We start from the raw sequence: 13,568 nt of genomic DNA on the forward strand, positions 1-13,568 counted from the left end.
TCAGCGTTGTTCCTGAACCTCAGCGCACATCAGGGCTGTCAGACACCACCTTCATCTTTATTCTGGAAATCGATTTCAAGCTTTAACTTTTTGTGTTTTGAGAGTTTCTCTCCTCATATTTGCCATCAAACGTTCAGTTTTCTTCAGGAACATTTTTTATTTCTTGGATTTGTCCTTGTTCAACCGAGGAAAAGCTCACAAATCCTACTCTTCAAACTTTGAATGACATTTAAAACAAAACAAAACTGAAGAACTGAGATGAAAATGAATTGAAACAGTCGTTAGTCTCGGGGAGCAGCGAGAAGAAGGAGCCACACAGCAAGCTTGCTCCAGACAAAGACCTGCAGGCCTGTACGTGAAGAGCTCACCTGTGAAACGTCACGTGTCTCCCGCCCCGCGTGACTCCTGAACAGCTGCTGTCCGTGCAGATCGTTCAATAATCCAAGCGACTGTTTTCATAAACTGTACACGCTGAATATCAGTGACACACACACACACTCCTGATTTACTGAGTTTGGAGAAGGGAGGAGCGATTCTGATCACGTGATTACACAAGCACAGGAAGGCGGAAGGAGCAGAGTTGGTGGCGCGCTGGAGGTGGAGGCGGGTGAGTGTTGGCACAGCGTGGTTGTAGCTTTGCTGTCGGAGTGTGTGCGTGTCTGTGGACTGCAGAGGGGAGAAGGACAGTCACGGTGAACTCTGTGATCGGTGACTCAAAGCCAGCTCAAAGAAAACTGTCTGCGCTGTTTCACTTCCGGGTTCGTCATCCATGTGACGCTGCAGGCGCTGCTGTTAAATGTGCGTTTAACTGAACCGCTGTGAATAACATGTTGGCTGTAACATGTGAAACATGTGTCAGGTGTGTCCCTCATCCTGAACCACTAACAGTGTCCGGTCACAAGCCGGAAGCTGCAGTCAGGGTTTGGTAGTGACTTCGATAATCCTGCAGTTTGAAAGTGTCTTTGACATGAAACATGTCGTCTTTAAGTCGATGTGTCCGTGACAGGAGCCGGAAGGACAACAACACTGCACTTTTAGAAAGACTTTTAAACTAGTATACAGACTACGGTTGGCCGACGTTACTCAGTCCGGTAACCGACGACAGGTGATCTGTTCGCGCAGGTGACTTTTTGATGGGCGGGGCGATGCAATCATGCACGGACTGATTTGCGCGTTTAGAAAATCCCTCAGAACCAGCCAATAATGCCCCCACCCCGACTGCCTGCCTGAGCCTGGTCCTGGTGCATGTTTCTTCCTGTTTTTCTTTCCCACATTTCACTGTTTCTTTGGTCTGAAGGATCCAGATTGTTTGTCAACATTAATGATAACTGACACAGATCACGTTAACAGCGAGTTTTCATCACGCCAAAGCCCGCTGATATGTTACACAGGCTGTTAAAGCTGCAGCTGAACACTGAACAAAAACGGTTTCTGATCAGCTTGTTTCTTTGTGTGAAGCTGACTTGAATATAAAAACTCAGCTCACACAGTTCAGTTTGCATTTGTTCTGTCTGTCTGTGAGGAAATATGAGGACCTGATCTCATGTCACTTCATTACAGCCTCAGTAATGAACTATGCTGAATGACCTGTTTGTAGTCCATCTGCAGGTGCGTGTAGTTTGGCTACAGCACGCCCACATCAACAGTATCCTCCTTCCACCCTGCACAAACAGACGGGTTTCAGACTTTATTTGGAGGAACAAGTTTTTAAATTAAGAGTCCTTTTTTTAAAATGGTCTGAGGTTGTTAATAAATTCATTATTAAGGCTTTAAGTCTCTTAATAATTCATTTATTATGCAATAATTGGAGTATTTTAAAAAATGTTCAGATAGTTGTGACTTTGTCTTCATAAATTTCCCTTTGAACTGACAGCAGTTATTAGCTTACAGACGTGATTTCTCCCCAGTGTAATAAGTCCGTTGTCATGTGAACATTCTTGATAAATTAAAAAGCAGAAGTTTCTGATAGTTAACACAGCTGTCTGTAATATATTCCTGAGGGAATGACTCGTCATCTAGATGTTTTTAATCTGGAACACATAATAACAAGCTTAACAAAGCATCTTTGAATATATTACATGGGACTGAGCATGTGAAGCGTTCATTGATATGAAAGGATACCGACTAGAAGACGTCTGTGGACTGAAAATCAAAATGTTTCCCACGGATTTTGTTACTGTTTAAATTCAGGACTTTCTCTGTGCTCTAACAAACCGTTTGGTGAATAATCTCGAGACGTTTCTAAAGCAAATCAAACTGGGATGTAAAATGTGTCAGGTCGAAGCTGAAGCTGCTGTTTTCTTCTCAGACTTGTCTGTGTCCACTCGTGGATGGAGCTGTGTGTTTGTCCCTGTAGAAGTCACCTCCGTCCTACATGGACACAGCGTCAGTGTGCCGTGGGAAAGGAAGCTGTAATGCTTAAATGGAGCCACTTTAAAGTTGTGCAGCCATCTCCTTAGGAATAACCGCCAATTTGCACAATTTCCTGCAGCATTAATCTCGTAGTATGTGCAGATTTGGATTTTGCAGTTATATTTTATAGTTTTTAATAGATTTTTATCACCATTTTATTACTGTCTGATAATCTCTCTGACTGGAGCAAGCAGATCACATGACCTGTGACATGACGCTCATGTGAGCGCATTTGGGGTTTACGTTTTGTTTAGCTAACACAAAAAGAGCTTGGCTGTGTTGAACATTCTGGTCTTCCATAACTCTGAAGACAACTCTGTGAAGATTAAGACGTCACACAGAAAATCCTTTAAATGAATCGTGAGTCTCGTGTGTTCATCTGGTGGAAGTGCTTCCCTTTGATCTTTTGCTGTTCCTGTTCAGCAGATTAAAGCTGAACATCATCCCTGAGGCTGAAGCCGTCAGTGCTTCTCAACAGCAGAACTATGGACTACGTGATGGATGAGGCGGAGGAGATCGTGGATGAGTTTGACATCGAGGACTACAACATAGCAGAGCAGGGACGACACAGAGTGATTGCACTTGTGAAGAGCTGCAAAAAGGCTCGGTGGGTCCAGATGTGATAACAGTATTCACCTTAGTAGTTTAAGTTTCTTTTTTTTTGCCTGTCCCGTTTGGATCCTTAGCCATCAGAATTGTTGTCTGAAGGTCAAGAAAGATGCCAAGTGGATTTACTTTACCAATTGGATCATCATGGCCTTGCCATATGGGTCCATTTGATTGACCTTTATTATAATTATGTATTTATTTGATTTGATTTTTCGGTCGTTACAGACGGGACAGAGATGACTGGGGGATAGGACAGGGAGACAAAATGAAAGAAAGAGAGGGAGAGAAAGAAAAATAGAGGAGAGAAGAGACGGTGAGAAAGGGGGGAAAAAAAAGAAAAGAAAAACAAACAAAACACCTGGATCACCTGTATGGGGATAAGACAAAACAGATGAGAAAACAAACAAAACAGCAACATAACAAATACAACACCATCACAATAAACTAGCTAACAGTAGATAACAGTAGATACTAAATATTACATGTTATTGTGCAGTACGCAAGATTGACAGCGCACAAGAAAGGTGTAGTTTGTGTATCGTGTATATTAATAATATTAATAATGGATTGCATTTACATAGCGCTTTTCTAGAGACTCAAAGCACTTTACAATTCCACTATTCATTCATTCACACACTGGTGGAGGCAGCTACAGCTGCCCTGGGACAGGCTGATAGAAACGAGGCTGCCATGTCACGCCATCGGCACCTCTGGCCAACACCAGCAGGCGGTAGGGTAAAGTGTCTTGCTCAATGATCAGGACAGACAGAGCTGGGGATTGAACCGGCAACCTTCCAGTTACAACCCTGAACCACAGTCGCCCCGTAATATAAAATAAATCCACACTCATAAGTCATTGTGACCAGGACTGCACAGAGCTCCTCTGGTTATCACCCGTTTTTATTGCTCTGGTTGTTTGAAGAGTTGATTGGTTTAATCATACATGAATGTAACATAGCTACTGCGTTTGTACAGAGGTGTAGAGCAGCTGCCTTCACCTTTTGGCTTATTTTGTTTGAGTCTCACAGGTGGTGTCATAGAGAGTGTAGAGAGCTCCATGAACTGCCCCAGCTAAAAAAAAACTCTAGACTCTCTTCTCCACCTTGTGGTACAGACTGGTACTACAGACTGTAGCTGATTAAATTCACTTCATGGATGATTTGGATCACGTTATGTTAGAGTTTGTCGATCTTTCATAAACTGCTAAAAAACTGCACTGCTTTTTTCTTTGAATTCTGGGACATCACTGACTTTAAAGCATGAACTAACACGCCGCTGTGAGTCCTCCCTAAAACAGTAAGTGATGTCACATTAATGTATCTGTGCGTCAGCCTCACACTGGAACTTCACCGAAAGCTTCTGGATTTATGCTCAATGAACAATTCCTCAAACCCATGTCCAGTAAAATCTGATGCTGTAGTGTGTAACACTATTTTTCATTTTCAAGACCTGGGTGGCTCCCAAATTATTACATTTTTAGAATAATTTCTGCTCCATCATCATCAAAAAATGTTATGGTCCAAAGTTTGAATGTACAGTATATAATGATTGCTGTTAATTTTAGCTTCATATGTCAAATACCTTAATTAAATATGTGTTTTTGTCCTTTAAATAAAGGCATTTTTATGTAAAATCTGTGGCAATGGTTGATTATCTCAGAAATTATGAAACATAAATTAAACAAAAAAGTTTCATGTAACTTTCTTGAAACCTTTCATATTTTCTCTGATCACAGACTGATCGGTTGTGGGCTCTCAGAGACTGACTGTGAAGTCGTGGCCTCAGCTCTGAAGTCCAACCCCTCCCATCTGACAGAGCTGGACATAAGTCTGAACAAACTGCAAGATTCAGCAGTGAAGCTTCTGTGTGCTGGACTGGAGAGTCCAAACTGTCAACTGGAGACTCTGAGGTGAGTTCACTGACTGCAGCTGTTGTTTTTCTATATTTCAGATCTGTGATGTTTGAAGCTTTCTGGAGGAGACGTCTCTGATATGACCTCCTCTGGTAAATGGTTAAGATGTTAGAGGTACACATAGAGCAACATCAAGCACATCATCGGATGTAACTGAAAGGAATTATTGAAATGTTCAAATATTTTCTAAAACACACAGGAGTCAGGTGAGGCCTCACTGGTATTACATTAACTCTTGATGATTATTGATGACGAGGAAAGACAACGCCACTGTACTCTGTAAAGTCTGTGTAAAGGAGTAATAAATGCTTGTCCTGAGTTTGTCAAACAACATTTAAATTATTAAAAAATGACCACATGAATAAAATGATCTTTCCAAATAATCCAGAGAATTTGACCACCAAATATCTGCAAAGGGTCAGGCAAGTCCTGAGGAGTCAGCTGAATGGGAAGAACAAGATCTGGGCTATCAACACCTGGGGAGGAAGAAACGACCAAAGACAAAGCCATCAATGATAACTTGATTAAATGTAGAGTGGTGCATAAACACAAATAGAGTAAAAAAAAAAGTAAAAGCACAGAGGGTGTCTGACAGCTCAGCACAGACAAAGAAGAACTGATGTGTTCACAATTATGACTTTATCTCCATTTGTATTTTTTATTTAGATTGGAGCGCTGCTGGTTGTCAGATATCAGCTCTATGGGTTCAGCTCTGAAGTCCAACCCATCCCACCTTAAACATCTGGACCTGAGTCACAACGTCAACCTGCAGGATTCAGGATTGAAGCAGCTGTGTGGTTTTCTGCAGGGGTCACTGTGTACACTGGAGACGCTGATGTGAGTCATCGTGCTTGATTTGTTCTGACATGAATATGATGTGAAAGTTGTCCTGACAATGAAGACGTAAGGCTGATATTATACTGATCCACACTGGGGATCTTCATGTTAAAGTTTGTTTTCTTCTAAGGTTTAAACCAGGGGTGTTAAACATAAGGCCCAGGGGCAAGAATGAGCCTGGCAAAGACAACAAATCCCACCCACTGATCATCTTTGGAGTGCGTGAACCATAAATGTTGGACTTTTAACAGTATTTTCATACATTTACTGACAAGATACACAGGGAACTCAGCTGAACAGAATCTAACTAATGAGACAAGGAAAACCAAACTGAACATGAGACGGGGGACGATCACAGTAAAAAAGGAAGCAACAAACACTGAGACCAGGACCAAGACTTGTAAACTGTACAGAACTAAACAGGGAACACGGAGACAGGACACAGAGAGACGGGGTCATGACTGACTTCCTCTCTGGGGACGAGAACCAGAACCATGCTGAACTCAAGACTAAATAATAGAGAGCTTGAACATAAAATTCCACATGAGACATAGAATGAGTCCAGAACAAAACACTAGGTCGAAGACCCAGGATCATGCTGTAGAAAGATGGAGACCTTATATTTATCAGTTTTATTCTGGGCTCATATTGAATCGACATCGCAACTGCCGTCTTCAGCTCTGAACAGATTATGAAACACTGAATGATTTCAGGCAAAAACACTGTCTCATAAACCTGCATCTTTTATTCTTCATTCAGATTGGATGACTGCAGTTTGTCAGATGTCAGTTCTCTCGCCATCGCTCTGAAGTCCAACCCCTCCCATCTTAAAGATCTGGGTCTGAGCTGGAACAGTCTACAGGATTCAGGAGTGGGAAAGCTGTGTGGTTTCCTAGAGAGGCCAGACTGTATGCTGGAGTCTTTGAGGTCAGTCACCATGTTGTTCTTGTAGTGATATGCATATGATGTAAACGCTGTGCTGACAGTAAACAGAAAGCTTTTAATAAAATGATGAGGATTAGGCCAATGACTGTAGCAGAGCAACGTTCTCATTTCTGGATAATTCACTGTGAATGCACTCGTCCATCCTGATACGCTTGTTTTCTTCTGAAACATGTTTGTGTTCCCTCCCTTATGGACATGTTTCAGTGATTTACTAATCCAAGGCTGGTTATTGTGGAAAATTGTTCCTGTTTTCAATGTAATCCCCATTTTTCCCAGAAAGAAGTAGAAATACATGACACACCTTATGATTTAACAGTTGATGGTTTTTGTGACTGCACTTGGCGACACATTCAAATTTTTAGCGATTTTCCTTAAAGAAATGATGGACTGTTGTTTCTTTTTACTTAGCTGATTGGTTCTAATATGAAAAATAAAATAGGGCTAACAGCTATGTACCAACCTGACTTCTGCACAACACAATTGATGGTCCCAAGCAAAAATTCCACAAATGTACCAATAAATGAGAAGGTGTGTCCAAACCTTTAACTGAAGTGTGGATGATCTAAGTGAGAACATGAGCCTTTAAAAAGTCCCAGTGGGTGCAGTCAAAGCAGTCCCTCAGTCCCAGTATAGAGTCTTTGGTCCAGACTGGAACAACTGTGTGCCCAGTTTGAGCTCTCTTCAGTGCTGTGACCTGACAGACCCAGAGGGGCCATCACATCACATTTAGAAGCTCCCCTAATGGAGCCACAACACATGTCCAATACTTAGTCTGTCTTGTTGGACCAACTGGAAGAAATGATTCAAGGACTTAGTCACAGAACAGAGATTCAAATCTCCAAAATCCAACTGGCTGCATCAGGACATATAGTCTGAAACTCTGCACAGTTTCCTGTTTGAAGCTGCTTCCTGTTGGCTTCAGCTGTTTGGAGTTTCCATTTTCTAAACTTCTACATTCTGAACCTTCTTCAGCTCTGAACAGATGATGAAACACTGAATGATTTCAAGCTCTTTGTCTAATAAACTTACATCTTTCATTCTTTATACAGATTGGAGAGCTGTAGTTTGTCAAAGATCAGCTGTGATTATCTGGCAGCAGTGCTGAAGTCCAACCCCTCCCATCTGAGAGAGCTGAACCTGAGAGGAAACGATCTGCAGGAATCAGACATGAAGCGGCTGTTTGAGCTGGTGGAGAGTCCAGACTACAGACTGGACAAACTGAGGTCAGTAGAGTGATGGAGGGAGTGGGTGGTGCTGTCAGCAGTATTGTATTAAACACAGTCAGTATGAAACAAAGATCCAGTGTTTCCTGTAAAGCTGCAGCTTCTCAGTGAAGCTGTGAGAGGAGAACGGTGACAGGCTTCAGGATTGGACAGAGAAATTATAACAGCCAATCAGAAGCTGACGTGTTCAGTGTCCTCCGTATTTATTAGTCAAAAATGGATGTTCTTCAACAACTCTGTGGTTTAGTGGAGCAGCATGAAATCGTTCAGGTCTCTCAGCAGTTTATTTCTACTGTGAGCTGGATTGAAATCAAAGACAGAATTAATGATAAAAGACTGCAGGTGTGTGAGCTTCATGAGAGCTTTCAGTCTCTGGAAACACTCGTTTATCTCCTCTGCTCTTCCTCCTTCTCTCTGCAGGTGGTGATGATGGTAAACAGGACGGTGTGTGTGCTGAGAGAGGAGCAGCTGTGTCCTGATGATCCAGAGAGGTTGAAGCAGCAGCAGCTTGTGTGTAGAGACGCTCTGACTGGGCCATGTTACTGGGAGGTGGAGAGGAGAGCTTCATCCAGCAGTGACTGACAGAGGAATGAAGTGCAGATGACTGTCAGTGCTGCAGAGTGAACTGCTCTGAGAACAGCTCCACTGTCAGACACAATGTAGAGTCCAGCATCACCCCTGTGTGTCCCTCTGGATCTGACAGAGGATCATCAGTGTATCTGGACTGACATGTTGCACCGGATTGTTGGGAAAAAAATATTTTGTGATGTAAAAAATGTTTCACGAGGAAATGTTCAGTGATTGTTTCGTGGTTAAACATAAACACATTTCTGCCACCTGGTCAGCTACAGATAGATGCCTCCGCACTCCCGGCTGTCCAGTTTCTGTCCAGTAGAGTTAACTCTACATCCAGTCAGAGTCCTGCTGTCTGTTAGCGGATATAAAGAGAGTGGTTGAGGTGCAAGAGACATTTGTTTGTATTTTCTAGTTCTATACTTTTGCCCTGTGTGGATTACACAACATCTAAATAAATTCCAACCTGTCCTGTGCCGACCCAGTTATTAATTTAGTCATTAAAGATCATGTCCGATCATTCAGCCTTGGAAAACAGCATAAGTAAATAAGCTTCTGAGAGTGATGAGCCTGCGGTCATTCAACTTCAGTCAAAGATTGATGTTTCAGTTGGGACAAAGAGAAGAGGCTTCCACCAAATCTGCAAACTTTTACAATTAGAAGCCTTAAATGTTAGAATGCGAGCGAACATCAGCACACAGTCTGTGAAACGGCGGGAGGCGTCACCATGGAAACTAAACTGCAGACGTTTCATATTGAAACAGTACAGCCACGTCCTGCAGACTAAAGCTGACGATGCCGTTTGGAGTTGGGCTGGTGCAACTTACATGATCATATGAGCAAAGTCAGCTGTAGAAAGGAGAAAATGATATATGCGAGTAGCTTTGTTTGTCATACGTGTGTGTTATTGATGTATGTAATTATCGATGTGACAGAGCCTGCTTTTCATGTCTCTGGATTTCTGCAGCACTCGAGTCATGTGAGTAACACCTGCTTTATCGAGGCAGTGCACGTTTTTAACTAAACGAGATTCCCGTTCAAAGAAATGTGTGTGATGCAGGAACTTTCACGTTAGTTGTTTAAAATAATAATTCTGAGCAGTTTGTACAAATTCAAAGAAGCCAAATTTCAGCCATGGAAAAGGTACCAATTAAAGCTGAAGTTTTAATATGAACTTCTGAAAATGCAATAATCTATTGTATGTGGTATTTTCATGCTTTCAGATTTTATCTTTCAATTTAAATTAAATTCTTATATTTACCCTTTTAAATCTTACTTTTTCAGTTTAAATGTTGGGGGCTTGCTTTCACTTGGTGGGTGTTGAAAAAAAAAAAAAAAAATACTACTAATCTGTTACTTTGTGATTTTTACCCGCCAGATTAGAAGAACTGTCAGTGGGAAGCTAACAGCAGTGATAACGTTAAAGTGTTTATTGAGCTGTTTTGTCCGTTCATGACTCTTATCACAACATTTTACATGTCTGTTTCTTTCACATCTGCAGAGGGAGCTGGAAGTCTTTGTGGTGGGATTGGATCGTCAGCCTCTAAGAAACTCTGTCCCCACAGCAGCTGTGGACTCCACCTGTATCCCACTGATGCTCCACACCTGCCACAGCTGCTAGTGTTGTTTCTCAGGTATTGTGTTTTTGACTGATATCATTACTGCCAACTCCAACGTTAGTATCCAACAAAGCAGGGACACTAGAGAACATCTGGTCATGCTTTGCCTCTCCTGAAATGGACACACGTGCTTAAGTTGCAGTACCAGCAGGGGGCGATCGTCCTTTAAAGCCAGCAGCTCTGATCCACAGCGGTTTATGAAGACTGCAGAGCCATCAACAGAATCTATTCATCAGACCAAACTGCATAATTGTAATATTTATTTCCTCCATATTGGTGATGTTGTTGGGCATCAATCCAGTTAAAACAGAGCACGAATAAATAAAACGTCCTTGAACAGCAAACACTGTAATTCATGTCATTCTGATAGCATCCTGATTAATTTCACGCACTGCTTATAACGTGTCACAAAACATCTGACAGACCAAAAGAGTTCAGCGGAAGCTACAACTGCATCCACCAACCACAACTAAAAACCAGTAATAAACACCATTAAACTGAGGCCTGCGATAATAAGGCGCTGTGCTGTCACAGCTGCACGAAGAGCAAGAAAACAGAAGCGAGTCCTCTCGCTGCTCACCCATTCAACAGCGTCAGAAACATGACGTCTCTCTGTGCTGACATAAAACCCCCAAAACAAACAAACAAAAAACTATAGAAGTTTAGTTCACGCTGTTACAGAGAACCTCTCTGTTAGGTTTTCTCCAAACCTTTTAAGGCAAAGCGGTGAGGTTACAGCTGTCACCTGAACGCTGCTTTTTCATGGTGTGCGGTTTCTGCCCGCGAGGGTTCACCCCGGGGTTACACAGCAGCATCGATTTCCTGCAGAGAGGAAGGTAATAAGACTCAAAAGTTCGAGTCCGTTAGTTTGGAGAGAACAGAGGGAAGAAGCTGAGGCTGAAGCTGAGGCTGGTGAGTGTTCACGCATCGTGCTGCTTGTTTTGCTGTGTTTGTCTCTGTGTTTGACTGCGGGGACACGAACAGCCGCTGTGCACCTGCTCCATGTCGAGAAAATCCTCTCACAGACTCACACTCCAGCTGTGGAGTCATCCCTGCCAGCACAGACTTTACACCGAACGAAGGTTCCCGTGTTACAGGTTTTTATCTTATTTTTTGCGCTTTTTCTTGAAGAATCACCTCGATGAAGAAAAAGCGCAGAGCGCGTCAGAGCTGCTTGGGTCTGATTTATTCAGCAGTACGCGCGCAAAGCTCCCAAACTCGGAGACTTTTCCTTCGTTTCCTCTGCTCCTCTCACTCATCTCCTCTGGAACATCACGTTGATCTGAGATAGGTTTAGTGACAGTGACGTCTCTCACTGGGTGTCCCCCACAGACGTCCAGTGTCCAGTTTGTTCGCGCTGCTATGAGCTCGTAAAGATGCGCGTGACACATGCTGTGCGTCCTTAAACACATCAGCGAGTGAGCTTCAGGTGAGCTTCAGGTGAGCTTCAGGTGAGCTTCAGGTGAGCTTCAGGTGAGCTTCAGGTGAGCTTCAGGTGAGCTTCAGGTGAGCTTCAGGTGAGCTTCAGGTGAGCTTCAGGTGCACAGGGCTCGTTTTCTGGATGAATCTGAGACCCGTTCATCTGAACCCGGCGGCTCGCGCTCCTTTCTCAGCCCATCAGTCGTCTGTGTTTCCGCTGTCTTGCTCGGGAGCTGCCGTTTCCTGAGAAAAACAGGTCATCTGAGCTGCGGTTGTTTTCTGGCGTTTATCAGATGCAGCAGCAAACACCTGCGCGCTCAGCAGCTCTCAGACACTCAGGGGCGGCTGCTCCTCTCTGCTCCTGCACGTGTCTGAGTTGGTATTATATTATAGTCTAAACTTCATCCATAGTCAATGTTTACTTTCTGACGCTGTTGTTAGATTGGAATCCACAATGATACGGGGTCATGGACGCAGGCAATAGATTTACAAACCTGTAAAAATATATTTATATAATTAATATTTTTTTAAAAATGAATATTTGGCAGTCAGCGTCTCCCTTAAGTCCACAAAGAGAAGTGATGGATAAAATCAAATCAAAATTTATTTATATAGCACATATGAAAAACAACAAAGTTGACCATAGTGTTTGACAGTCAGTGTCAGCATGAGACAATTAAAACAAAACAATAAGAAAACAGGGCAGGAAACAATAGGTGACAACACAACAGGCCAGATAACAGCCAACCAGTTAGAATCAAAAGCCAAAGTAAAAAGATAAGTTTTAAGACGTGATTTAAAAGACTGGATAGACTCGGCGGTACGAATATGAACAGGGAGGTTATTCCAGAGTCTGGGTGCTACGGTTGCAAAGGCCCGGTCACCTCTGGACTTCAGTCGAGACCTTGGTTGTGCTAGGAGCATCTGATTGGACGATCTTAGTGCTCTATTGGGATTGTACAAATGGAGGAGTTCGGCAGGGTAGCTGGGCGCTAAATTATTTAGAATTTTAAAAGTGAACAAAAGAATTTTAAAATCTGTACAATATTTAACTGGGAGCCCGTGTAAGTTGGCTAAAATTGGAGTGATGTGTTCATAGATTGTAGTACCTGTTAAGAGACGCGCAGCTGCATTCTGAACTAACTGAAGACGGTAAAGAGACGAGTGTTGGAGGCCCAAGTAGAGGGAGTTACAGTAGTCCAGTCTGGATGTGATAAATGTGTGGATACGCTTTTCAAGGTCCTTTATGGGAAGGAACGGCTTTGCTTTGGATATCTGACGCAACTGGTAAAAGCTGTTTTTACCACAGTGGAGACCTGTTTCTGTAGATCAGGGGTCGGCAACCCTGGGCACGCGTGCCACAGCTGGCACGCTAAGGGTTAACTGATGGCAGGAGTCTGACACACAGTGAGTTAATCTGAGCAGGTGCATTAAAAAATAAACGGCCGGGCCAGCGGTGCACATCACAAATCAGCTCGCATAGACACATTAGTTGTGCCTCTTCTTAATGACAGTATGTTAGCTAACAACCCCAACTACCAGATTCAACTTGTAATTGGCTAAAAATAACTTAGCCTACCGGTGAGAGGGACGTTGTTAGCTTTCCACATTCTGACACTTCAAAAGCTTCAGCAGCTGTCCACTTTAGCAGCTTTAGCAGGGTCAAAGTTTAGCAGCTGGAATCCACAGCTGTGCGTGTTCATGGAGCTGCACTGCATGTTCACCTGCTGGACGTCACTACCTGAAAAGGTTAACTGTCTTCAGAACATTGCAGAGGCCTTATTGACAGTATTTGGCTCTAATATCTGTGTGAGCAGATTTTCTCTCACATGAGTCCTCAGGCAGCCTCTGAATGCTGGACACTCGAAGACCTGTGTCTCTGAGTGGGAGACCAGAGATCACATTAACATGTGTGTCTCTGTATTAACAAACATGACATATTGGCCCAGTTTGTTTTTCTTATCATTGTTGTGAGGAGACCATAAACAGCATTTATATTTTCTGTTGTTCAGTTCATTT

At 42.9% G+C, this 13,568-nt stretch overlaps 2 protein-coding genes across 8 annotated transcripts in view; both read left to right on the plus strand.

Moving 5' to 3' along the window:
• Positions 1-550: 550 nt before the first annotated feature.
• Positions 551-8,991, plus strand: LOC102793544 (ribonuclease inhibitor-like). Of its 3 annotated transcripts, none has more exons than XM_087846712.1 (7): positions 551-607; positions 2,839-3,019; positions 4,757-4,930; positions 5,600-5,770; positions 6,530-6,697; positions 7,765-7,938; positions 8,359-8,991. In XM_087846712.1, exons 2-7 carry the CDS (start codon positions 2,898-2,900, stop codon positions 8,363-8,365), a joined length of 816 nt encoding a protein of 271 aa, XP_087702838.1. In that variant the 5' UTR covers positions 551-607; positions 2,839-2,897; the 3' UTR covers positions 8,366-8,991. The 3 variants fall into 3 exon arrangements, with proteins under 3 accessions (XP_087702838.1, XP_087702839.1, XP_087702840.1); XM_087846713.1 differs by having other exon boundaries at positions 563-607; positions 2,836-3,019; XM_087846714.1 differs by lacking the exon at positions 551-607 and adding an exon at positions 635-798.
• An 823-nt stretch (positions 8,992-9,814) lies between these two features.
• The window catches only part of LOC102794027 (NACHT, LRR and PYD domains-containing protein 12-like), a 31,976-nt gene continuing 28,222 nt past the window's right edge, over positions 9,815-13,568 (plus strand). For 4 of the 5 annotated variants that reach the window (XM_087846663.1, XM_087846664.1, XM_087846666.1 and 1 more), the window contains exon 1: positions 9,815-10,145. In XM_087846663.1, coding sequence (XP_087702789.1) covers positions 9,964-10,145 — 182 coding nt within the window. In that variant the 5' untranslated portion in view covers positions 9,815-9,963. The remainder of the gene's footprint in view (positions 10,146-13,568) is intronic. The other variant, XM_087846665.1, reaches the window with a different exon arrangement.

The sequence above is a fragment of the Neolamprologus brichardi genome, chromosome 9 (assembly GCF_056152115.1).
Source record: "Neolamprologus brichardi isolate AB-2024 chromosome 9, ASM5615211v1, whole genome shotgun sequence".
NCBI classification, from domain to species: domain Eukaryota; kingdom Metazoa; phylum Chordata; class Actinopteri; order Cichliformes; family Cichlidae; genus Neolamprologus; species Neolamprologus brichardi.